At 44.9% G+C, this 24356-nt stretch overlaps 1 protein-coding gene across 2 annotated transcripts; it reads left to right on the top strand.

The window, feature by feature from the left end:
- Nucleotides 1–1621: 1621 nt before the first annotated feature.
- Nucleotides 1622–22916, top strand: LOC308680953 (E3 ubiquitin-protein ligase TRIM35-like). Of its 2 annotated transcripts, none has more exons than XM_081349425.1 (6): nt 1622–2258; nt 18719–18814; nt 19009–19239; nt 19317–19339; nt 19421–19539; nt 21487–22916. In XM_081349425.1, exons 1-6 carry the CDS (start codon nt 1863–1865, stop codon nt 22386–22388), a joined length of 1767 nt encoding a protein of 588 aa, XP_081205551.1. In that variant the 5' UTR covers nt 1622–1862; the 3' UTR covers nt 22389–22916. The 2 variants fall into 2 exon arrangements, with proteins under 2 accessions (XP_081205551.1, XP_081205552.1); XM_081349426.1 differs by lacking the exon at nt 1622–2258 and adding an exon at nt 8316–8521.
- The last annotated feature ends 1440 nt before the right edge of the window (nt 22917–24356 follow it).

The raw sequence follows: 24356 nt of genomic DNA, 5'->3' as shown, positions 1-24356 counted from the left end.
TAATAAAATGTTGAAACTCATTTGCAAGTACTGATAGTGTGCGGGAGTTCATTGTTTTTAGTAGATTTTTGTAGATTTTTTATCTACTTATTTGGTCTTTTTCCCCCACACACCTATCACCTGCAGTCAGGGGCGTCGGACTGGGGGTAAAACCAGCACTGATTACCTGGGCCCCAAGGGGAGGGAGGGCCCTTGAAAAGTCTGAGATATATTTTATTTTACCTGGATATTTTAATTTCCTAATTAAATTTCCTAATGAATGTCAGATGAAATGTAAAGCAGATCTTAACATTGTGAAACACATGGCCCTCAGTTTTAGGGACATGGGGGCCCATCAGGACTGCCTATGCGTAGGGCCCGGGATCTTGTGCCACCCCCCTGCCTGCAGGCGTGCGATGGTGTTTGCTAAGTTATTGAAAAAATGTAAAGATTGCAAAAAAGTCTTCTTAAGGTTTAAAAATTGATAACAAAATTATTTGCAGTGCATGTAAATCTTTGAAAACCTTTATTTTTCTTTGTGCATTTCAAACACTTAAATTTTGCTCTCTTTTCTGCTGTCTTTTCTGCGGGTCTAAAAAACGCTATATAAATAAAGGTGACTTTGTGCTCTATTCAGTACAATGATTTTATGTATAATAGAGTTTTAATTGGTTTACATGTTTTTTTAGTCCAGTTTATTCCTCTTAATATTTTAAGTGTTTATGTCTTTAGGAAATGTATGGTTGCCATGGCAAACAAACAGGGTTTGAGTTTGTAACTAAGAAAAACTATATAGGCTTTATATAGGCTATGTATAAATTTATATATGTAATTAATTAATTCATTTAACTATGTATAAATGTATTTGGCATTATTTCACACTGTATCCAGTATCCAGAGTTAGTTTGTAAGATGTATGTCTTGTTTTGACTACGTTTCCCATGGTTCTTTGTATTATTCTACTCCATGACCTACTTTCCCTGGTTGATTGATTAGTTATTCTGTTTCAATTATCTCATTAATTTCCTTTGTATCATCCATGCTTATATACCCTGAGTTCTGGCTTAGTCTCTGTCCGTCTTCATCTATGTATAGCGTGTATGAAGTGTTTTCTGGTATTATCTTTAGAAATGTCTTTATGCTAATAAATTGAATATATTTTTCATAATTAACAAAAAATACTAAATCAGTGTTAATAAAGGTGCTGACGAGTGATCTATGAGAGACAAACTTTTGTCTCATCTCCGTTTCTCCTGTTTATTCAGGACTTTTAATCTGTTGATCTGTTTGTTTCTCCAAACACTGACAATCAGCATCATACACAGAGGAGTGTTTATCACTGAAACTTCAGCATGAGAAGAAATCATTATAAGAGAGAGGGAGCATGACAGACCCTGGAGAAACTCTGTGACGAATAAAGAAGAGCAATAAATAAAATACGTATAAGTGTTTTGAGATCTTTTATTTTAAATATTTGAGTATTTTTATGTTTTTTTGTGTTTAATCCAAAGATTTAGTGTTGTATCTTAATGTTTCAATGCAAGTTAATTTTGAACAGGCTTAGGTTTTGTCAATTTTACCAAAAGAAATCCTGATGTTGTTCTTTGACCTGTTTCAACACACCAACTTGATCAGAAGCTCCACCCTCTTACAACACTAACCAGGAAGAGACGGATTTGTTATTTCTCTTTTCTGCCATACTGACTTTGTCTCGACAAAAGCAATAAAGAATCAGCGATCAGTGGAGTACAAAGGGGAAAACTTTACAGAAGAATTTGAGAAGTTTGTTTCTGATCTTTGTGATTCTCATGGTGATTTGTTTTTTAAACAGTCGTTCAGAAAGTGAAAGTAAAGTTTAGATTGCTGGAGCTCAAACAGTGAAAATGGCTTCAGCAGCTGAAGATGATTATATTTGTCCTGTGTGTCGTGAAATCTACAAGGCTCCTGTTATTTTATCCTGTAGTCACAGTTTCTGTAAAGAGTGTCTTCAACAGTACTGGAGAATCAAGGAATCTCAGGAGTGTCCTGTCTGCAGGAGAAGATCCTCAAGAGATCCTCCTCCATTTAATCTTGCGTTAAGAAACTTGTGTGAGTCGTTCCTGAAGGAGACAAATGAGAGGCATTCATCCGGGTCTGAGGAGATCTGCAGTTTACACAGAGAGGAACTCAAACTCTTCTGTCTGGAGGACAAACAGCCTGTGTGTTTAGTGTGCAGAGATTCAAATCAACATGACAATCATACATTCAGACCCATCGGTGAAGTGGTTTCATCATATAAGGTAAGACAAATGTTTCTTGATTCACATGTAAAGAATCATAACGAGTCACAAACACTGTTCTGGCTTTGCCTATCTTAGTGTTTTTTGCTCCCCCTGCTGGTCTTTCTATATCCTGCACTTTGAATTGGTTTTATTCAGTTTCCGGGGTTGGGTTCAAAAGAACAACACAGCACATGGTAGAGCATGTTGAATTTGCCATCAGTCCATAGCAACAACAACTCTTAAACGAGGCACTGCCTGTAAGTGGAATTGGATTATTCTTGATTATGGCATTTTGTATGTTTTTGAGGGAGTGCATATAAAGTGATTGTTTTCATAGTTCTGGATTATATTGTGTGAACACTTTGTATTATTTTCTCCTGTTGTACATTGATGGACTTGACATTTACCATGTTACAGTTTATTTATGTATTCTTTTTGTTTTTATATTGTGTTACAGTTTTACACATTTATTCAGTAAATCTGAACGACGACTCCGGTGTCAAGATTGTTTATTGAGTGGATGTGTTTAGCTTGCTGGGTACGAAGCCAGTACAGTAAAACGTCTCAGGTTACGTATGTAACCATGGTTCCCTGAGAGGGAACGAGACGCTGCGTCAAGCGCTGCGGGAACGCTCCTGCGTGATTGCGTCATGAAGCACTCGTGAAATCAGTCCAATGGCGTGACGGGACGTCATAGGCGGGTGACGTCATTGACCAGGAAACTATAAAGCACCCCTGAACCAAACAATGTCAGCTTCTGATAGGTCGAACAAGTTGGTCACAGGCATGCCGGGAGTATGGCAAAGCGACGCAGCGTCTCGTTCCCTCTCAGGGAACCATGGTTACATACGTAACCTGAGACGTTCCCTTTCAAGGGAACTCGCGCTGCGTCAAGCGCTGCGGGAACTGAATACCCACGTCGCCATAGTCCTCAAGTGCCTGTATATGTGAAATCGCAATGCACATTAAACTACAAACACCCGAGAACCCGGAGTAGCAGCCACATCCAGGTTATAAAACCTCACAAAAGTGTGCGGAGAGGACCACCCTGCCGCATCACATACCTCTTGAAGTGAAACCCCTGATAACAGGGCCATAGAAGCAGCCATACTCCTAGTCGAGTGGGCTCGGATCTTTAGTGGTGAAGGATGACCGGCCGACTCATACGCAAGTGAGATAGCCTCGACTATCCATTTACTTAAAGTCTGCTTAGATGCGGGCTTCCCTTTACTCGGGGACCCAAAACACACAAACAGTTGATCAGACTTGCGCCACAGGGCAGCTCTGTGGACATACGCATCTAAAGCCCTCACTGGGCAAAGTAAGTTTAATTTCTCCTGGTCCTGGTTTTGAAACGGAGGCGGAGAAAAGGCCTGCAGCATTATTGGACCCGCCACATTAGTGGGGACCTTAGGCACATAACCTTCCTTTGGAAACAGGAACGCTTTCACCATACCAGGGGCAAACTCAAGACACGAGGGAGCAACTGACAATGCTTGTAAATCCCTGATCCTCTTAAGAGAAGAGATAGATAGAAGAAACAAAGTTTTTAATGTGAGAAACTTCTCCGGAACCTCTTCAATAGGCTCAAAGGGGGCCTGAGCTAGGCCTTCTAATACAATGGCCAAATCCCAAGTCGGCACCCTCGAGCGTGCCGCAGGCCTCAGCCTCAAAGTACCACGGAGGAAGCGAGTTACCCATGGGTGTCTCCCCACTGACGCACCCTCTAGAGGAATGTGATAGACAGATATAGCTGACACATATACCTTCAAGGTGGAGGGGGACAACCCCGAAGAGAACTTTTCTTGTAGAAAATCTAGCACTGAACCTACTGGGCAGTCAACTGGATTCACAGACTGGTCTGAACACCAGGCAACAAAAACTCTCCATTTTAGGGCATAGAGCCTCCTCGTGGAAGGAGCTCTGGATTGCAACATGGTCTCTACTACCTCAGTAGAAAGACCTGAGCCTATGAGCTGATCCCCCTCAGAGGCCAAGCCCACAGTCTCCACAGCTCCGGACGCGGGTGCAACACTGACCCCGCCGCTTGAGAGAGAAGGTCCCTCCTGACCGGGATTTCCCATGGAGGACCCTCGAGAAGGGACACAATGTCCGACAGCCACACTCGGCCCGGCCAGAACGGGGCTATCAATAAGAGCTGAACCCCGTCCCGGCGAACTCTCTCCAGAACTCCTGGCAGTAACGCCAGGGGGGGAAAGGCATACAGACGTAGCCTCGGCCACGTCTGTACCATGGCATCCAACCCCATTGGGGCTGGGTGTGTGAGGGAATAATATAGGGGACAGTGCGTTGTCTCTTGAGACGCAAACAGATCCACCTGAGCTTGTCCGAATCGACTCCAAATGAGCTCCACCACCTCGGGGTGAAGTCTCCATTCCCCCGGCACCACTCCCTGTCTCGACAGAGAGTCTGCCGTCTTGTTCATGTAACCCGGAATATACAATGCTCGAACTGATAACAACTTCCCCTGGGCCCAAATCAGAACTCGATGTGCCAGTTTCCAAAGCCGGCGAGATCGTAAACCCCCCTGGCGATTTATATAGGAGACCACCGCTGTGTTGTCCGTGCGAACCAACACATGGTGGCCCCTGAGGTCTGGGAGAAAGTGTCTGAGCGCCAGAAACACGGCCATCATCTCCAGCTGGTTTATGTGCCAGGAAAGATGATGGTCACTCCACAGACCCCGAGCCGAGCGACCACTCATGGTCGCCCCCCACCCGGTGAGGGAAGCATCCGTCGTTAGCGTTAAGCGACGACAAGGAGCTCCCAACACCGGACCCTGGGACAAGAACCAAGGATCTTTCCATATAACTAAGGCACGTAGGCATCGCCGCGTGACCTTGATCATGCGGAACGGATTTCCCCTCGGGGAGAACCCCCTGGTCTTGAGCCACCACTGTAAGGGTCTCATGTACAGCAGGCCAAAAGGAATCACGTTGGACGCTGCTGCCATCAAACCCAAGATTCTCTGAAACTGTACTACAGTGAGTGACTGGCCTAGTCTTATCCTGCGCACGGCTTCCAGGATCGTTCTTATCCTGGAGGGCGCCAAACGGGCTCTCATGGTCTTTGTGTCCCATACTACGCCCAGAAAAGTGGTATTCTGTTGTGGAACTAACACGCTTTTCTTTGCATTTAGCCTTAACCCCAACGTTTTCATATGGGCTAGCACAGCATCTCGATACTGGGCCGCCTGAAGTTCTGACTGCGCCAGAATGAGCCAGTCGTCTATATAATTCAGCACGCGGATGCCCTGGAGTCTCAAGGGAGCCAGAGCTGCATCCACGCACTTCGTGAACGTGCGGGGTGACAGTGCTAGGCCGAACGGAAGAACCCGATACTGGTATGCTTCGCCCCCGAAAGCGAACCTGAGGAACTTCCTGTGTTGCGGAAGGATGGAGACGTGAAAATATGCGTCTTTTAGGTCTATCGTGACACACCAGTCCTCGGACCTGATCTGACACACAATCTGCTTCAACGTGAGCATTTTGAATTTTAATTTCTTGACTGCCCGATTTAGTTGGCGCAAATCTAGAATGGGCCGCAGCCCTCCACCCTTCTTTGGAACTATGAAGTACGGGCTGTAAAACCCCGACTCTCTGCTGTGGGGAGGAACCCTCTCTATAGCCTCTTTTTGCAAAAGCGTCTGTACTTCTCCTTCCATCACCAGAGCCTGCTCGGAGTTTACTACCGTGTGTACTACTCCACTGAACCTGGGCGGGCATGACCCGAACTGAATTCTGTACCCTTTTTCCACTGTACGCAGGACCCAATCTGAGACATTTGGCAGAAGTTTCCACGCTGCCAGATACTCTACTAAGGGAACCAGCCTCTCGAGGCTGGTCTCTGGTGTTTTTTGAGCGGCCAGCTCGATGACCTGAAACGGCGCACCGGCAGGAAGCAACCGAACTGACCCACTTTGAACCCTCCTCAGAGGGTGCGAGCTTCCCCATGCCGCTACGTTTCCGGGCGGACATAGAGATGAGTACTCGCTGAGGACCGCTGCGCCCTGAAACACCGGAGGTGGCAGGGTTGGCAACACGGCCCCCTGATGGCACCGAGAGGAAACGGGTGCCTCGACACACCGACTCCCCTCGGAGGGGACTGCCATCGAAATCCTGACGTCCTTGGCGTCAGGACTTCTTCGCCGAGGCCTTCCTGGAGATAATAACAGTCCTCAGATCTGCTTTACCTCGGGAAGACCTTGGCTGAGCGCGCTGTCCCGGTCCCCAGTCTCTCTGTGGGGGAGCACGGGCAGCCACGCTCACCTTCTGCTGAGCTCTGTGAGAGGAGGACATACTCGACTGGGGCTGCTCCCGCCCAGCAGCCCCAGAGACATAGACTTTTCGGGGCAGACACTTTGAAAATGCGGCTGCCTGCTTTTTCGCTTCTTGAAATCGTTCTACAACCGAATTCACTGAATCACCAAACAGACCGGTAGGGGAGACAGGAGCATCTAACAGAAACTTTTTATCTCTTTCCTTGATGTCAGATAAATTTAACCAGAGATGCCTCTCCGTGGCCACCATTGCTGCCATAGAGCGGCCGATAGATTTTGCCGCTTCTCTGGTGGCCCGAAGAGACAGATCAGCTGCCCTCCTGATCTCCGCGATCGTTTCTCTCCCCACTTCCTCACATTCATCGTCTATGTCTTTTAATAGATCAGCTTGATATGCTTGCAGGACAGCCATAGTGTGTAAGCTAGCGGCTGCCTGACCTGCTGCTGAGTATGCCCTACCCACTAAAGCTGATGTCGTTCTCACTGGTTTAGTGGGCAGCTGTGGGGCTTTCAGCGATGATGCAGACTCAGGGGAGAGATAGCTCGCAAGCGTCTCTTCCACCTGAGGCATTGCCGCATAACCATGTTTCTTTAACCCTACTATATTCGAATATTCAGTAGTCGCTGGGTTAAAAACTCTGAATGATGCCGGTCTAATCCATGACTTCGACACCTCAGTATGGAGGTCAGGAAAGAACGGCAAGCCCCGCTTTGGAGGTTGAGATCTAGCTGGCAAAAATCGTTCATCTAATTTGCTTTTTGTTTGACTTAATTCCTGCTCACCGGCTGGCCAGTCCAGCTTTAATCTAGCAACAGCACGAGGGATAACCTCCAAAAGCTCCTCTTGTGTGTGTGTAATTGTGTGTGATTGTGTAAATTCTTCATTTTCACCCAGGCTCACAACATCCAGCTCCTCAGAACTGGAATGCTGTTGCACCTGCGCTTCAGCGCGAGCAGAAGAAACCGCAGCGCGTGCTTCTGACTCGCAAACTGAAGCGTCGGATTCAACGGTTAAAGGAAGAGATAGGGGATCACCCGTCTCAAACCCCGCCGTTAAATCCATCTGCGAACCCCAGGACGAGCGTCTCCGCCGTGCCTCGGCAGCAGCGGGACCCGAGCCCTGGGGAACGCGAGCCAAAGCGCCCTCCTCGAAGAGCGCTCGGCGAGACCGGAGAGTTTTTATTGTCAACTTTTCACAATGCTCACAGCCAGCCCCCTCGAGAGCCGACTGGGCATGTTCCGGTCCTAAACACATCACACAAAGCTCGTGTGTATCCCCACCCATGATGAAACGAGGGCAGGGAGTGACACACTGCTTAAACTGCTGCTTTTCCATAATATATATATATAGAGAGAGACAAACACACATCAAATAGACAATACGATTTCACATAGAGCGCTTGTGAAGACACAGAAGCTGACATTGTTTGGTTCAGGGGTGCTTTATAGTTTCCTGGTCAATGACGTCACCCGCCTATGACGTCCCGTCACGCCATTGGACTGATTTCACGAGTGCTTCATGACGCAATCACGCAGGAGCGTTCCCGCAGCGCTTGACGCAGCGCGAGTTCCCTTGAAAGGGAAAGGCAAGCTTCATACAAGAGCTGTTTATCATGGAAACTGGATTTCACCTGCTATTGTCATCCATGGCATAGAGGCTCACACAACAACTGCAGAATATCCACGGTAAAATCCATCAAACTTAAATTTTCAACCAGTCATGGAAGATAACAAAAGTCAGTCAGCTTCATCTCGACGTTCCATGACTTCCAGCAAGTCCACGGCCAGCATGGCAGCGACTAAAGCAAGAGCAAAAGCAGAAGCTGCGCAAGCAAGGGCCTCATTTGCAAAAAGGGAAATGGAAATTAAAATAGAGAAAGCTCGCCTTGAAGCAACATTAGACGCAATGGAGAAAGAGAGAGAGGCGGGAGCCGCAATGGCAGAAGCCGCAGTCATGGAAGCTGCTGTCGCAGATCTAGAGGTGAAAAGTTCACATCATAGTTTAACTATTCACCTTCCACAGCAAAGTCCTAGGCAACGTATTTTCACAGTGTCTGATTTGTGTTTCCTGGGTAAACACTAGAGGTCCCCTTCCCTCACGGTGTCACTCACTCATGAACTGCAATTCCCACAATCCTATCTGTACTCATCACTGTTCATTGCACCCAGCTGTTCCCCATTATCATTGTTAGTTTCTGTGTGTATAAAAACCCTGTCTGTGTTAGTGTTTGTTACAGAGTCCTTATTTAGTTCACACCACTTCCTGAGGTCAGTCTTTGCGTGTTCCTGTTTGTTTCTGGTTTTTGGATTACTTATATGGATATTGACCTATTGCCTGGACTGGATGTACGAATACGGATTACCCTTAAATAAAAGCTGCATTATTGGATCTACTTTTGTCTTCGTGTGTGCGATCGTGACAGAAGGACTCCGTCACATTTAAGATCCAGCAGTATGGGGTTTCGTATCCTTCCCCCCACTACTGAGAAGGAGAGGAGGGGAAGATTCAGTCATTTAATGGCCCTACGGCAGCAGGGTCGGTCGGTGAATAGTTTGTCGCAGGCATTTTGGACCTTATCGAGAGGTATTGGGTACAATGATGCAGCACTTAAGGATTTTTTTAACAACTGCCTCGACGACCCTTTACTCCGATGTGAGATGATGGGGCTGGAGAACCTGGATTTTTGGGAGTTCATTGACTACCTGGAGAGGCGTAACCGGTGGGCTACGTCAGACCCACTCGTTTCTCCAGGGGGGAGGGCTGACCTTGCACCGGTGTCTCCGGACAAGATAGCTGCCGCCGAACCGGTGTTTCCATCGGTTGCGGGGCGTGACCTGCCGCAGACCGCGCTGTCTGCCAGCACGGTTGCATCCGTGGAACTCGTCCGGGGATGGAGTGGACTGGTGTCCAAGCTGGCCGATCTGCCACTGAGATCTGTCCGAGCAATCAATCTCCTGAAGGTTTCACGAGTCTCAGCACTTTCAATTCCCCAGGCCGTCATGCCAGAATCTCGGTCCGCCGAGACCACTGATCCAGAGCCAGTCTCCTGCACAGCTGATCCAGAGCCAGTCGCCTGCACAGCTGATCCAGAGCCAGTCGCCTGCACAGCTGATCCAGAGCCAGTCGCCTGCACAGCTGATCCAGAGCCAGTCGCCTGCACAGCTGATCCAGAGCCAGTCGCCTGCACAGCTGATCCAGAGCCAGTCGCCTGCATTGCCGATCCAGAGACTGTTCACGTTACGTCTGCCGATCCAGAGACTGTTAACGTCACGTCTGCCGAGCCAGAGACTGTTCACGTCACGTCTGCCGAGCCAGAGACTGTTCACGTCACGTCTGCCGAGCCAGAGACTGTTCACGTCACGTCTGCCGAGCCAGAGACTGTTCACTTCACGTCTGCCGAGCCTGTGTGTCCGGACAAGATGGCCACCGCCGACCCTGTGTTTCCGGACAAGATGGCCGCCGCCGAGCCTGTGTCTCCGGACAAGATGGCCACCGACGAGCCTGTGTCTGTTCCTGAGCTGGTGTCTGTTCCTGTTCCTGAGCCGGTGTCTGTGTCTTTTCCTGAGCCGGTGCCTGTTCCTGAGCGGGTTCCTGTTCCGTGGCCGCCCGAAGGGTCGTCTTCGCCATGGCCGCCCGAGGGATCGTTCCCGCCCTGGCCGCCCGAGGGATCGTCTCCGCCCTGGCCGCCCGAGGGATCATCTGCTTCGCCCTGGCCGCCCGATGGGTCGTCTGCTTTGCCCTGGCCGCCCGATGGGTCGTCTGCTTCGCCCTGGCCGCCCGATGGGTCGTCTGCTTCGCCCTGGCCGCCCGATGGGTCGTCTGCTTCGCCCTGGCCGCCCGATGAGTCGTCTGCTTCGCCCTGCCCGCCCGATGGGTCGTCTGCTTCGCCCTGGCCGCCCGATGGGTCGTCTGCTTCGCCCTGGCCGCCGGCTAAGCCGTCACCCCCTGTTCCTGTTCCCCTTCATGGACCTGGCCCCCCATCCCTCCCCCTGATCCTCCACCGTTCCACCTCCCTCCTGGACTCTTGTTTTGTAGTGTTATCTTGGAGCGTCTGGTAGCCGCTCCGTAGAGGGGGGGTTATGTCACAGTGTCTGGTTTGTGTTCCCTGGGTAAACACTAGAGGTCCCCTTCCCTCACGGTGTCACTCACTCATGAACTGCAATTCCCACAATCCTATCTGTACTCATCACTGTTCATTGCACCCAGCTGTTCCCCATTGTCATTGTTAGTTTCTGTGTTTATAAAAACCCTGTCTGTGTTAGTGTTTGTTACGGAGTCCTTGTTTAGTTCACACCACTTCCTGAGGTCAGTCTTTGCGTGTTCCTGTTTGTTTCTGGTTTTTGGATTACTTATATGGATATTGACATATTGCTTGGACTGGATGTACGAATACAGATTACCCTTAAATAAAAGCTGCATTATTGGATCTACTTTTATCTTCGTGTGTGCGATCGTGACAAGAGTATGTAAAACAACACAGTGAACTTAGTGACACTGTACCAACCAGAGGCAATTCAAAGACTGAATTACCTAAAGATCTAGAGGATGAGAAAAAGCCTTCTTCACCTGTGTATCGAGTACTGTCCTCGTGGAATGCCAGTCAATACGGTGGCAGTGAGAATGAAGAGCAGTGTAATCCTCCTTTTCCCCAGTCTTCACATAGCTTCTCACTCCATACGAAGAATCCAGCTGCTCCCATGCACCATCCCAGAAGAAACACAAATCATCCTACTCAACACTCTGGTCATGATGCAGCCACGGATGAGTTTTTAGCACGAAATCAGCTTGTGACATCAGGGCTCAACAAATTTGATGACCAACCTGAAAATTATCTGGCCTGGAGATCATCATTTCTCAATGCCATCAAAGACCTTGATCTTACAGCAGGTGAGGAATTTGATCTACTGATTAGGTGGCTGGGGAGAGATTCAGCAGATCATGCCCGTCGCATTAAGTCTGTAAAATGTAAGGAATTTACCTGCTGGTCTTGAACTGATTTGGGAGAGGCTAGATATGACCTATGGGTCTCCAGAAGCTATTGAAAAGGCTTTCTTCAAAAAAATAGAGACTTTTCCAAAGATAACAGCTAAAGACCATCATAAGCTTCGCGAATTAGGAGACTTGCTTTTGGAGATAGAAGCTGCTAAGAGTGGAGGTGATCTATCCGGGCTCACTTATCTCGATACAGCCAGAGGTGTTAATCCAATTGTGCAAAAGTTGCCCTTTGGACTACAAGAAAAGTGGATGATGCAGGGTTCACACTACAAGTACACATATGGATTTTCTTTCCCACCATTCTCCTTTGTTGAGTTTGTGTATACAGAAGCAAGAGCACGCAATGATCCAAGTTTTAATTTTTCTTCCCTCTCCATAAACCCTGGTGGATTGAACCGGTATAGTGAAAGCCACACCCATGTTCATAAACCTGTTGTAGTCCATAAAACAGATGTGATGCCCCCCTTTAATCTTTCTTATGAAAAGAGTCTTCAGAGAGCGACCACTGAGATAGATAAGCAATGTCCAATACATCATAAACCTTATCCTCTCAAGAAATGCAGAGCCTTCAGAGAAAAGCCATTAGAAGAAAGAAAAAGGATTTTGAAGGAGTTGTCTATCTGTTTTAGATGCTGCTCATCAATTAAACGTGGCTAAGAATTGTGATGTGTCAGTCAAATGCTCAGAGTGTGAGAGTGACAAACACCTGGCTGCTCTTCACCCGGGCCCAGCGCCGTGGCATTCTGGTTCTACACCTTTTTCACTGCATGGCGGGGAGGAAGAGGAGTCTTATGGTGGTGATATGTCATCAAAATGCACCAAGGTTTGTGGCAAAGGGTTTAGCGAAAAGTCGTGTTCCAAAATTTGCCTTGTTAATGTTTATCCTGCTGGTGACCCCAACCAAGGCAAGCGGATCTATGCCATAATAGATGAGCAGAGCAATAGATCTCTGGCCAGATCTGAATTTTTTTACATGTTCAGTGTACGAGGAACCTCTGGACCATACACATTAAAGACATGTGCAGGAAAAGTGCAAGCAAATGGAAGAAGAGCTCACGGGTTCATCATTGAATCTGCAGATGGTGAGATACATTTTCCACTTCCTACTTTTATCGAATGCAATAGTATGCCAGATAACAGAGATGAAATACCAACCGCTGTTGCTGCCCTGCATCATAGACACCTAAAAGTGATAGCAGACAAGATACTACCTATTGACCCAAATGCTAAAATACTGCTCCTGTTGGGAAGAGACATAATAAGAGCGCATAAAGTCCTTAAGCAACTCAACGGTCCTCATGATGCTCCATATGCCCAAAAATTGGACCTTGGTTGGGTCATTGTGGGAGATGTGTGTCTAGGAAAGTGTCACAAGCCCTCTCCGGTGAACTGCATGAGAACACACATCTTAGAGAATGGTAGACCAAGCTACTTCAGTCCATGCAATAATCACATTGTACTGAAGGAGATGTTCAATGAGAAAAAACAGATCCAAAAATCACCTCACTTGTCATACTGTCAAGTAAGCCCATTAAGCTGCAGACTTGGCCAGTCAGTCTTTCAGCAGACCAAAGACGACAATAAATTTGCCCCTTCAGTAGAGGATCAGTTATTTTTGGATATCATGGAAAAGGAATTCTTCAAGGACTCGAGCAACAGCTGGGTAGCACCATTGCCATTTCGTAAGCCTAGGAGACGCTTGCCTAACAACAGAGAGTATGCTAAAAGACGTTTCATGTCTCTCCGTCGAAATCTTGACAAACGACCAAAGATGAGAAATGACTTCACGGAGTTCATGCAAAGAATACTCGACAACGACCATGCAGAGCTAGCGCCTCCTTTACAAGATGGCTAGGAGAGCTGGTATCTTCCATCATTTGGCGTGTACCATCCAAAAAAAACAGGTCAAATACGGGTTGTATTTGACTCTAGTGCACAGTTTGATGGAGTATCTCTCAATGATGTACTGCTGTCTGGCCCTGACCTTAGGGGTCCTCATAAGATTTCGAAAGGATCCTGTTACCATTACTGCTGACATACAGCAGATGTTTCACTGCTTCTTGGTCCGAGAGGACTGTCGTGATGTTTTACGCTTTCTATGGCATTGTGACAATGATCTGACTAAGGAGGTTGTAGACTATAGGATGCGAGTTCACGTATTCGGGAATTGCCCTTCACCGGCAGTGGCTATTTATGGAATTCGCCGAGCTGCCAGAGAAGAAGAAAAAGAGTATGGTAGTGATGTGAGTAAATTCATTGAACAAGATTTCTATGTGGATGATGCCTTAAAGTCCTTTCCTACTGAGGAAGAGGCCATCGATTTGCTTAGAAGGGCACAAGAGGCACTAGCTGCCTCAAACCTCAGGCTTCACAAAATTGCTGCAAACAGAGTTAAAGTAATGGATGCCTTTCCAAATAACGATTTAGCTAAGGATATCAAATGCCTTGACCTCTCAACGGATGACTTACCAGATCAACGAAGCTTGGGGGTACAGTGGAATCTAATGTCGGATACCTTCTCCTTCCAAGTGCCAGACATTGAAAAGCCATACACATGTAGAGAAGTGCTTTCAACAGTGAACAGCTTATTTGATCCTCTCGGATTCCTGGCACCAATCACAATTCAGGGCCGGCTACTCTTAAGAGAACTCTCATCACAGACATATGAGTGGGACACACCACTACCTGAAAACAGACATGAAGAATGGACACGATGGTGTCATTCGCTGCAAGACTTGAGAAGTCTAAACATTCCACGCATGTATGTATCCATTCCTTTTTCTGAAGCCAAACACACTGAAATATATGTCTTCTCAGATGCCTCCATGAAGGCTGTCTCAGCTGTTGCGTACTTGAGAGCCTCGAATCAGAATGGCAACACAGAGGTTGGCTTTATTCTTGGCAAGGCAAGGTTGGCTCCAAAACCTGATCTCTCTGTACCTAGGTTGGAACTATGTGCTGCAGTCCTAGCTGTTGAATTGTCTGAACTCATTACAGAAGAGATTAATCTGAAGCCGGATAGAATAAGGTTCTACACGGATAGTAGAGTAGTGTTAGGCTACATCTATAATGAGTCAAGACGGTTCCATGTTTATGTGAGCAACAGAGTGCAGCGCATCAGACAGTCTACTCAGCCTGAACAATGGAGGTACGTTTCCTCTGAGCAAAATCCTGCTGATCATGGCTCTCGTTTGGTTTCATCTGCGAAGCTTGAGGCCACAACTTGGCTCACAGGACCTTCATTTTTGCACTATCCATCAGAGCAGCTCCCTGATAGTCCGAGCTCATATGACCTTATTGATGCAGAGAAAGATGTTGAAATCCGCTCGGAGGTTAAAGTCTTGTCTACCCACATCAAAATGGACCAGTTAGGTACCAAAATATTTGAGCAATTCTCAGACTGGAGAACAGTCGTCAGAGCTGTGGCGCGGCTGCACCACATTGCTCATTGTTTCACTGAACCAAGTGACGATAGTCAGTGCACCGGTTGGCATTTTTGCTCAAAGGGCTTATCTGTAAGTGATCTCTTGAAAGCAGAGGAAATCATCATCAACAGTGTACAACATGAAGTGTATTCAGAGGAGCTGGAATGCATCACTTCCATGGGTGAAATCCCCTCACATAGTCCACTTTTAAAGTTGAATCCAGTCATTGACAGCAATGGGTTGCTAAAAGTTGGTGGACGCATCAGACAAGCAAAGCTAGGAGATAAAGAATCAAATCCCCTAATCATCCCGGCTCGCCATCATATCACAGTCCTACTGGTCAGACATTTTCATGAACGTGTGCAGCATCAGGGCAGACATCTTACGGAGGGCACCATAAGATCTAATGGCTTTTGGATAATTGGGGCTAAAAGATGCATTAGCAGTATTATCCAAAAGTGTGTTACTTGACGTAAACTAAGAGGCAAGATGGAGGAACAACAGATGGCTGACTTGCCAGCGGAAAGGCTGCAAATGGATCCAACCTTTTCCTTTGTCGGCTTAGATGTGTTTGGGCCATGGGAGGTGAACTCACGGCACACAAGGGGTGGTCTAGCAAATAGCAAGAGGTGGGCAGTGTTGTTCACTTGCATGTGTACCAGAGGAGTTCACATAGAGGTGATTGAGTCAATGACTTCCTCAAGTCTCATAAATGCTCTCAGAAGATTCTTTTCTATTAGAGGTCCTGCCAAGCAGCTGCGCTCCGACTGTGGGACGAATTTTGTTGGTGCCTCTAGAGAGCTTAAAATGAGTGAGAACGAACAATTAGAGGTGAGAGTATACCTGCTTGAGCAAAGATGTTCCTGGGTCTTTAATCCGCCACACTCTTCTCATATGGGAGGCGCCTGGGAACACATGATTGGTGTTACAAGGCGAATCCTAGATTCAATGCTCCTAGAAAACAGGTATGCACAGCTTACTCACGAAGTCTTAGTAACATTCATGTCTGAGGTCACAGCCATCATTAATGCACGGCCTCTAGTCCCAGTCTCCACAGATCCTGAATTCCCCTTCATTCTAACATCATCTATGCTTCTGACACAAAAACCTGGTAATCTCACAACTCCACAAGAAGATTTCAGCAAGAAAGACATGCTCCAATCTCAATGGAAACGGGTTCAAGCCTTCGCAGAAATGTTCTGGAATAGGTGGAGGAAGGAGTATCTCGGAACACTTCAGAGCCGTTGCAAGTGGTTTCACAAACATCCGAACATCAAAGAAGGTGACATTGTACTGCTCAAGGACAAACAAGTCAAAAGGAATGAGTGGCCAATGGGGATAATTGTGAAGGCCGTTCCCAGTACAGACGGTATGGTGAGGAAAGTGGATGTGAAAACTGTTCAACATGGGACAAACAAAACCTATCGCAGACCTATATCTGAATTAGTATACCTCCTGTCTTCAGATCAGGCTGTTTAGTCCAGTAACTGTTAGTGTAAATGGTATCTTTGAGATACCAGACGGGGAGTGTTCTGGCTTTGCCTATCTTAGCGTTTTTTGCTCCCCCTGCTGGTCTTTCTATATTCTGCACTTTGAATTGGTTTTATTCAGTTTCCGGGGTTGGGTTCAAAAGAACAACACAGCACATGGTAGAGCATGTTGAATTTGGCGTCAGTCCATAGCAACAACAACTCTTAAACGAGGCACTGCCTGTAAGTGGAATTGGATTATTCTTGATTATGGCATTTTGTATGTTTTTGAGGGAGTGCATATAAAGTGATTGTTTTCATAGTTCTGCATTATATTGTGTGAACACTTTGTATTATTTTCTCCTGTTGTACATTGATGGACTTGACATTTACCATGTTACAGTTTATTTATGTATTCTTTTTGTTTTTATATTGTGTTACAGTTTTTCACATTTATTCAGTAAATCTGAACGACGACTCCGGTGTCAAGATTGTTTATTGAGTGGATGTGTTTAGCTTGCTGGGTACGAAGCCAGTACAAACACAGATCCGGTTAATAAATGATCTGGTTACTCATGGTTGATAGCTGATAATGGTCCGCATAAATGATCCGCATCCACAAATATCATAAAAGTACCCCTTCGAACGTGAATCTCAAGAACTGTGATGAGAGGCTATCTGTATATGAAAGTATGTGTCTGTCACAGTGTCTGGTTTGTGTTCCCCGGGTGTCCACTAGAGGTATCTTCCCCATACTGTCACCATTACTTCTTGAACTGCATTTCCCACAATCCCTGTCTGGACTCATCACTGATCATTGCACTCAGCTGTTCCCTATCACATTGTTAGTTTCTGTGTATATATACCCTGTCTGGTTAGTGTTTGTCACGGAGTCCTTGTTATTCGTCACTACACTTCTGAAGTCTGTTTCTCGCCTGTTCTTGTTTTGTTTCTCGTGTTGGATTGCTTTTTTGGATTTTGACCCCTGCCTGGATGACTCCGATTTGGATTACCCTTAATAAATAATTATACTGCAATTGGATCTGCCTGTTTCCCGTGTGTGTTCCGTGACAGCGTCCTCCAGATCCACTGATAAAAAACAATCAGATCTGTGAGAGGATTCATTTCAAAGTTAGCATTAGCATTATGAACGGTCGTCTTACCAGAGCGCGGTTCAGACATCTCAAATCGAGGATGAGCCTGAGGCCGCCATCCTTCTCTGGAACGAGGAAGAAGCAGCTGTAAAAGCCTGAGTCACTCTTCACTAGCAGAGCTTGTGCTTCAGCTCGGAGGACGTGAGCGTCGATGTCCGAGACTGAAGTGTTAGTCACACTCCTGAAGCAGGGGAGCCTGCGGGAGAACTGGAGCAAATAACTCCGTTTGATTATTACTAAAACCCAATCTGACATGCCGGTAAAAGCTTCCCAAGCCCGTCTCTGGGCGGCGAGGGGTTAAAGAGGCTCGCTCAGTCCTCCGCTTCAGAGACATAGTGTCATCAAAGTCCTCCTCGGAGCCGCCAAATGAAACCATGGCACTCGCTCCAGATGAGGGAAGCAGGGAGCCCTGCAGGAGCAACACTCGTGGCACGGCATTTTGCAACAAATGTCACTCAAATTTGCTCTTTTAATAGTGACATAGTCTCTTGAAGAGTTGCCGGATAGCCCAGAGGAAAAGCAGCGAGTCAGATTTAGCTGTCGGAAGAGCCGATAATCCGCTAGTTGAGGCTTGTTTCAACGGTGAGCAGAAAGGCTCCTATCTTCTTCTCTTTGGAGACAGCGAGGAGATGATCTTCACGTTTGAAGGAGAACAATTCTGATGAAAACTGTTTTCAGCGCGACTTAAATATGCAGTCGGCCCCGTCCGGTTTAGCGGGCGGAAAAGCCATTTGTCTGTACAGGTGCACAGATGTGAACCAATCAGGCTTCAGTATTCAGTGTTGATCTGATTGAACAGGGCTGCAGTGATCAGGACTGGTTGTGTTTAGTCCAGCTGAACTACATTATAAATGCAGTTTCATAGATTTGAGGAATTAGTAACTACGGGGACAAATACATTTTCACGCCGGCCCAGTTGGTATTGGATAACATTTTTGTTTCAATAAATAACATTGTCATTTACAAACTGTACTTTGTGTTTACTCAGGTTGCCTTTGTTTTATGGTAGGTTTTAATTTCTGAATCAATTTAGTATGAGATGGGGGCTTTTTCACTGCATTATATGATCATATCACTGTATTGTCTTGTCTTCACTGTAATCTGGTGTTTTAATGTATTTTTGTTCAATTCTAGGAGGAGCTCAATACAGCACTGGAGTCCTTACAAGAGAAACTTCAACACAATGAAAAAATGAAAGCAGAGTTTGAGAAAACAGTTCAACACATCAAGGTGAGGAAACAGAAACGAGAGTCATTACTATATACAGTTATGATTTGATATAATGGATAACAGTTTATTATTTCTGTAAATGAGTAGCAGCAATCTGCTTCTGGATCCGTTTTATGTCGGGTATCCGAGTTTATCTTGGATATTAATGATGTGTGTCGATTGAGATGATTGAAGTGAATGTGCTTTGATTTCAGTCTCAAGCTGAGCACACAGAGCGTCAGATTAAACAGCAGTTTGAGAAGCTTCATCAGTTTCTCAGAGATGAAGAAGAAGCTACAGTCACTGCACTGAGGGAGGAAGAGGAGCAGAAGAAGCAGAGGATGAAGGAGAAGCTGGAGGAGATGAACACACACATCTCAGCTCTTTCACACACAATCAAAGACATGGAGGAGATGATGAAAGCCAATGACGTCTGCTTTCTGAAGGTCTGATTTCAGATCATTGGTTGATTGATTGATGATTGATTGAGTTCTTGATGATAAATGGTGTGTTTGTTCTGCAGGAGTTTCCAGTCTCAATGGAAAGGTGAGTGATCTGCTCCTGTCTCTGGTCTCTCTGGTTCTGATCCAAAGCCACTGCAGTTCTGACTCCTGAATGTTCTTCCAGAGTCCAGAGCTCACAGCCGGATCCACAGATGGCTTCTGGAGCTTTGATTCATGTGCCACGATACTTGGGCAACCTGCCGTTCAGAGTCTGGAAGAAGATGCAGGACATCGTCCAAAACAGTGAGTCTGACAGCCAAGGCCGCCTTAATGCACGGGCTTACCTGGGCTGAAGCCCAGGGGCCTCCCAAGTTCAGGGGCCTCCCATGTTCAGGTTTATGATGAGCTGAAAAGGTCATATTGTTTTAACTTGTCAGATTTTGTCGTTGTATGTCGCTAGTCGCTTGTGGACGTTGGTAGTGCTGTCGCTCTAATGTTATTGTTATGGTGCGTTCACACCAAACGCGAAAAGAGCGTCTGGCGCGAGTGATTTCAATGTTAAGTCTATGCAAAGACGCGTTTACGCGCGTCTAGAGGTCCCGCGGCGCGAATGAGGCGTTGCGGTTCGTGTCCGCTCAGTGCCACTAACGTCTCCGCTCTGGGGTGTCTGTTGCGAGTGTGTTTAATCGACGTTTTTTTCAACACACAGTAGCCTATAATCATCAGCGATGCACGCGATTACATTTAGAAATAGACAAGCTTTGTTTCCAAATGCACCAAGCAATGATCCTTTCAATTTTATAAACTTTTATAAACCCAGCCAATATAATCACAATGAACACATCCAAAATAAAATCTTTAACATGTAGGCTATATAACAACTGCAAAGCATCTAATTTGTAAACAAAATGATTTACGCACTAAATCCAGAATAAACTCACTGAGACTGTCGACAGTTTCTTTTCCATTGATCATTTTATTATATCTATGTTTGTGGTTAGTTACTGTCAAATCATATAAAACAGTGAAATCGCCCTCGAACTCTTCTGTCTCTCCTGCACTCGAGACGGTGACGGGAGCTGAGCTCCACTTAAGGCTTCTTTCCTATTGGTTGTCGCTCGCGAAAATCGCTTCTCATTTGTATAAAGTTGAAATTTAGTTGCTGTGTGTGGTTGTTAAATAAAGTTTCTTGTGTTTATTTGCTCAGTGATATGTTAATAACAATATTAAAATTGAAAACAATATTAAAAAAAAAACTCACTGTTGTAGGTCTCGAAAGAAACTAATGCATTATGTGATGTAGATTACCTAGATATGACACTTTTTTAAAATGAGACTCTATAAATCGAGGGGATGGGGGGCCTACAAAACCTCTCAGCCCCGGGGCCTAACATTAGGTTAAGGCGGCTCTGCTGACAGCAGGAGATCTGAGCTGGACATGATGGATGGGTGGAGAGTTAGAGGCTCTTCGTGACAGAGATAGATAGATAGATAGATAGATAGATAGATAGACAGACAGAGAGAGAGAGAGAGAGAGAGAGAGAGAGAGAGAGAGATAGAGCCAACCACCATGTCTCTACGGTGTTCTGGTGCAGAGTTATAGGTCTTGCTGAACAGTTGCTAGGGTACTCTGTTTAGTTGCTAGGGAGTGGCTTGGGAGCTGCAAATGAGGTTTCTTCAAAGGCTGCTTGACAGTATGAATGATATAAACCAACCGCAACTCCTCTATGACATTCAGATTACAAGATATCCCTCTTTGGATTTGGGTTGCTAGGGGGCTCGACAATGGTTGCTAGGGAGTGGCTAGGAAGTGTTGAAGGTGATTCATGTTTGTAAGTCAAACACAACAGACAGTCATAATAAACTAATTTAAAACAAAACACAGACTATAAGAGCCAATAAAATGAAGATGATCAGATGCTGAAGATCAGACACACACTTACAGTTCTTCATCTACAGTATAAATCTCAACAGATCTCATTGATTTATTGTTATTTAACTTTCCCAAAGTATCAGTTTCTCTTGATGGACACAAATGTCTGAATCTCATATTTAATGTTTGTAGTTGATGCCGTTAAACGCTGATGATAAAAACGAGTGTGAAACTAATAACAGCACTGACAGTGATCAGAGGAAAATGTGTTTGATCAACAGGACGAGTGTCATAATTCATAATAATCTGTGTTGGGTTCACTCTTGATCATTATATGAAGATCAGAATAAAAGCATCTGTTGATTGTGTCTCATCAGCTCCTGTGATTCTGGATCCAAACACGGCGAGTCCACGTCTCGTCCTGTCTGATGATCTGACCAGTGTGACATGCTGGAACTATCAACCAGTTCCTTATAATCCAGAGAGATTTGACGATTATTTCTGTGTTCTGGGTTCAGAGGGTTTTAACTCAGGAACACACTGCTGGGATGTGGAGGTTAAAGAGAGTTCATGGTGGAGACTTGGAGTAACTACAGCATCAAACCAGAGGAAGGGATGTGTTTTCTTCAAGACTGATGTCTGGTGTGTGTGGTATGAGGAGGACGAACGGGATTTTGAGGAGGACGAACGAGATTTTGAGGAGGACGAACGGGATTTTGAGGCGGACGAACGGGATTTTGAGGCGGACGAACGGGATTTTGAGGAGGACGAACGGGATTTTGAGGCGGACGAACGGGATTTTGAGGCGGACGAACGGGATTTTGAGGCGGACGAACGGGATTTTGAGGCGGACGAACGGGATTTTGAGGCGGACGAACGGGATTTTGAGGAGGACGAACAGGATTTTGAGGCGGACGAACGGGATTTTGAGGCGGACGAACGGGATTTTGAGGAGGACGAACGGGATGTTGAGGCGGACGAACGGGATTTTGAGGAGGACGAACGTGATTTTGAGGCGGACGAACGGGATTTTGAGGAGGACGAACGGGATTTTGAGGAGGATGTACTGTTTATGCCTTTAGGTTCTGGTTTTCATGTTAATCATAATCTTGATCGTGTGAGAGTGAATCTGGACTATGACGGAGGAATGGTGTCGTTCTCTGATCCTGTAACTAACACACATCTACACACATTCACAACCACCTTCACTGACACACTCTTTCCATTCTTCTGGTGTTATTCTAACTCTCTGAGGATCTTACCGGTCAATAGTCAGTAAACGTCACTCCTGTAGATCTGGATCTTCCTGCTTTCATCATGTTTACAATATTTAATCCATATCACATGAGTAAGAGTGCTGTTGATCTGAATATCAGTACGGTGGCTGTGATTGGGCCGTGATGATCACATGACTGATATCCAGCACTACAGCAACACTCAGATCAATAGACAAGAAGTTTTCATTTATATTCCACTTCACACAATTAGACCGATTAGAGACCGTTTTAGCATTCATGTTTTCAGGATAATTGACATTTACCCGATTATTTCAGTCAATGTGTGTTTATTAATTTCTAACTTTTTTGCATCATAATTATATATGATTATATATCATATTTTTTTTCTTGTATTACATCAAATCACTGAAGCAGTAAATTCTGCACATTCTCAGTGTTTGTTCAACATGAGACTAAATGAATAATTATTTCAGTTATAGAGGAGAAATGATCATTTGTTCATTGGAATAAATGGATGTAAAAGGTTCTTGCTGATAATCTTGTGTTTTAAATAAATAAATAATATGTGATTATGTGTTTTAATGCTCAGTGTGAAAGATTAAATGTTTGGGATGATAATTAGGGTTTAAGTCATGGAAACAATACTTTACAGACGTAACATGTTTATTTGACCTTTCTTTCTGCCTTTATTGGAAACTCCTTCAGTCTTCCTTCGTCTGACAGACGCACATCTGTAGTTTTGACGAGCGGCAGAGATTTTCAAGGCGCTGTTTTCCTCATCCATTTCAAACAACATGTTATTATATATTATTAAATTGTATACAAACAATTATTTTTATTAACAAGTGTCATGATTTTTTGTACTTCATTATAGAGACTATTTAGATCAATACTTGATCCAGCAATATTCAGAAACGGGTGCAGCTATTAGGCTATTTTTCTGCTTAACTTTTTTTAGATTATAAAAAACAGACAAAATTACAAAAATAAGGAAGAATGATGTTTGAGAGGTAACATGTATTATTCTTACCAATAGTGATAAAATAATTTAATATACAATTTAATTATATGAATATTATGAACCTTTTTAACGGGATCAACAAATACAGCTGCTGTCATGTGACACCATATTTATTTGCTTTAAAACACTTTTTCTCGACAAAAAGTGTTTCCAAACTAGTTTTTCACTGCATTTGAAGTTAAATGGAAAAAGATTCGATGAGCGATAATCAAAAAATTATCGATAATTGTCATTTCCATGTCGGAAAACATTTTGATGCACTAAACCTTTTTTTCACAAACAATCCTTACTGGAAACATAAATCTAATATTCAATGTAAATCCACTTTGACACTTTAGTTGACTCACCAGATAATAAGCACAATAATTATTCCATCTATGTATTTTTTTCTAACATATCTAACATATATATGTCTTAAATTAGCTATATGGCAGTTTGTTCTGTGAAGTATTTCTGCATTCCAGGATTATAATTTATAAGATATTACATGATTTATTAATCAGTGTTTGCTTGGTCATGGTCCATTGAAACCACAGAGCATATACACTACTGGTCAAAAGTTTTAGATCGGTAAGATTTTTTATGTTTTTAAAAGAAGTCTCTTCTGCTCACCAAGGCTGCATTTATTTGATAAAAAAAAAAAAAAAAAAAAAAACAGTAATATTGTGAAAGATTATGACAATTTAAAATTACTTTTCTATTTTAATATATTATAAAATGTAATTTATTCCTCAGATGAAAGCTGAATTTTCAGCATCATTACTCCACCTGTATCTCATTACCCTGTTAGTCTCAGCCTATTTATACCTTGTACACTCATTCACTCCCTGTGAAGTCTTGTTTTAGTCTCGCACTGCAATTCTGAGCATTCTCCCTGGTTTCATGTCTCTTGGTTTTTGGATTTCTTGCCCTGTTCCCTGGATTACTTTTTTGCCTCTGACCCCTGCCTGTTTTGTGTGTTTTGGGGAAAATGCTCAGAAATGCAGTG

This window comes from Scardinius erythrophthalmus, assembly GCF_964197995.2.
Source record: "Scardinius erythrophthalmus genome assembly, chromosome: 20".
Classification (NCBI taxonomy): Eukaryota; Metazoa; Chordata; class Actinopteri; order Cypriniformes; family Leuciscidae; genus Scardinius; species Scardinius erythrophthalmus.
This window is presented reverse-complemented; position numbering and strand designations above follow the sequence as displayed.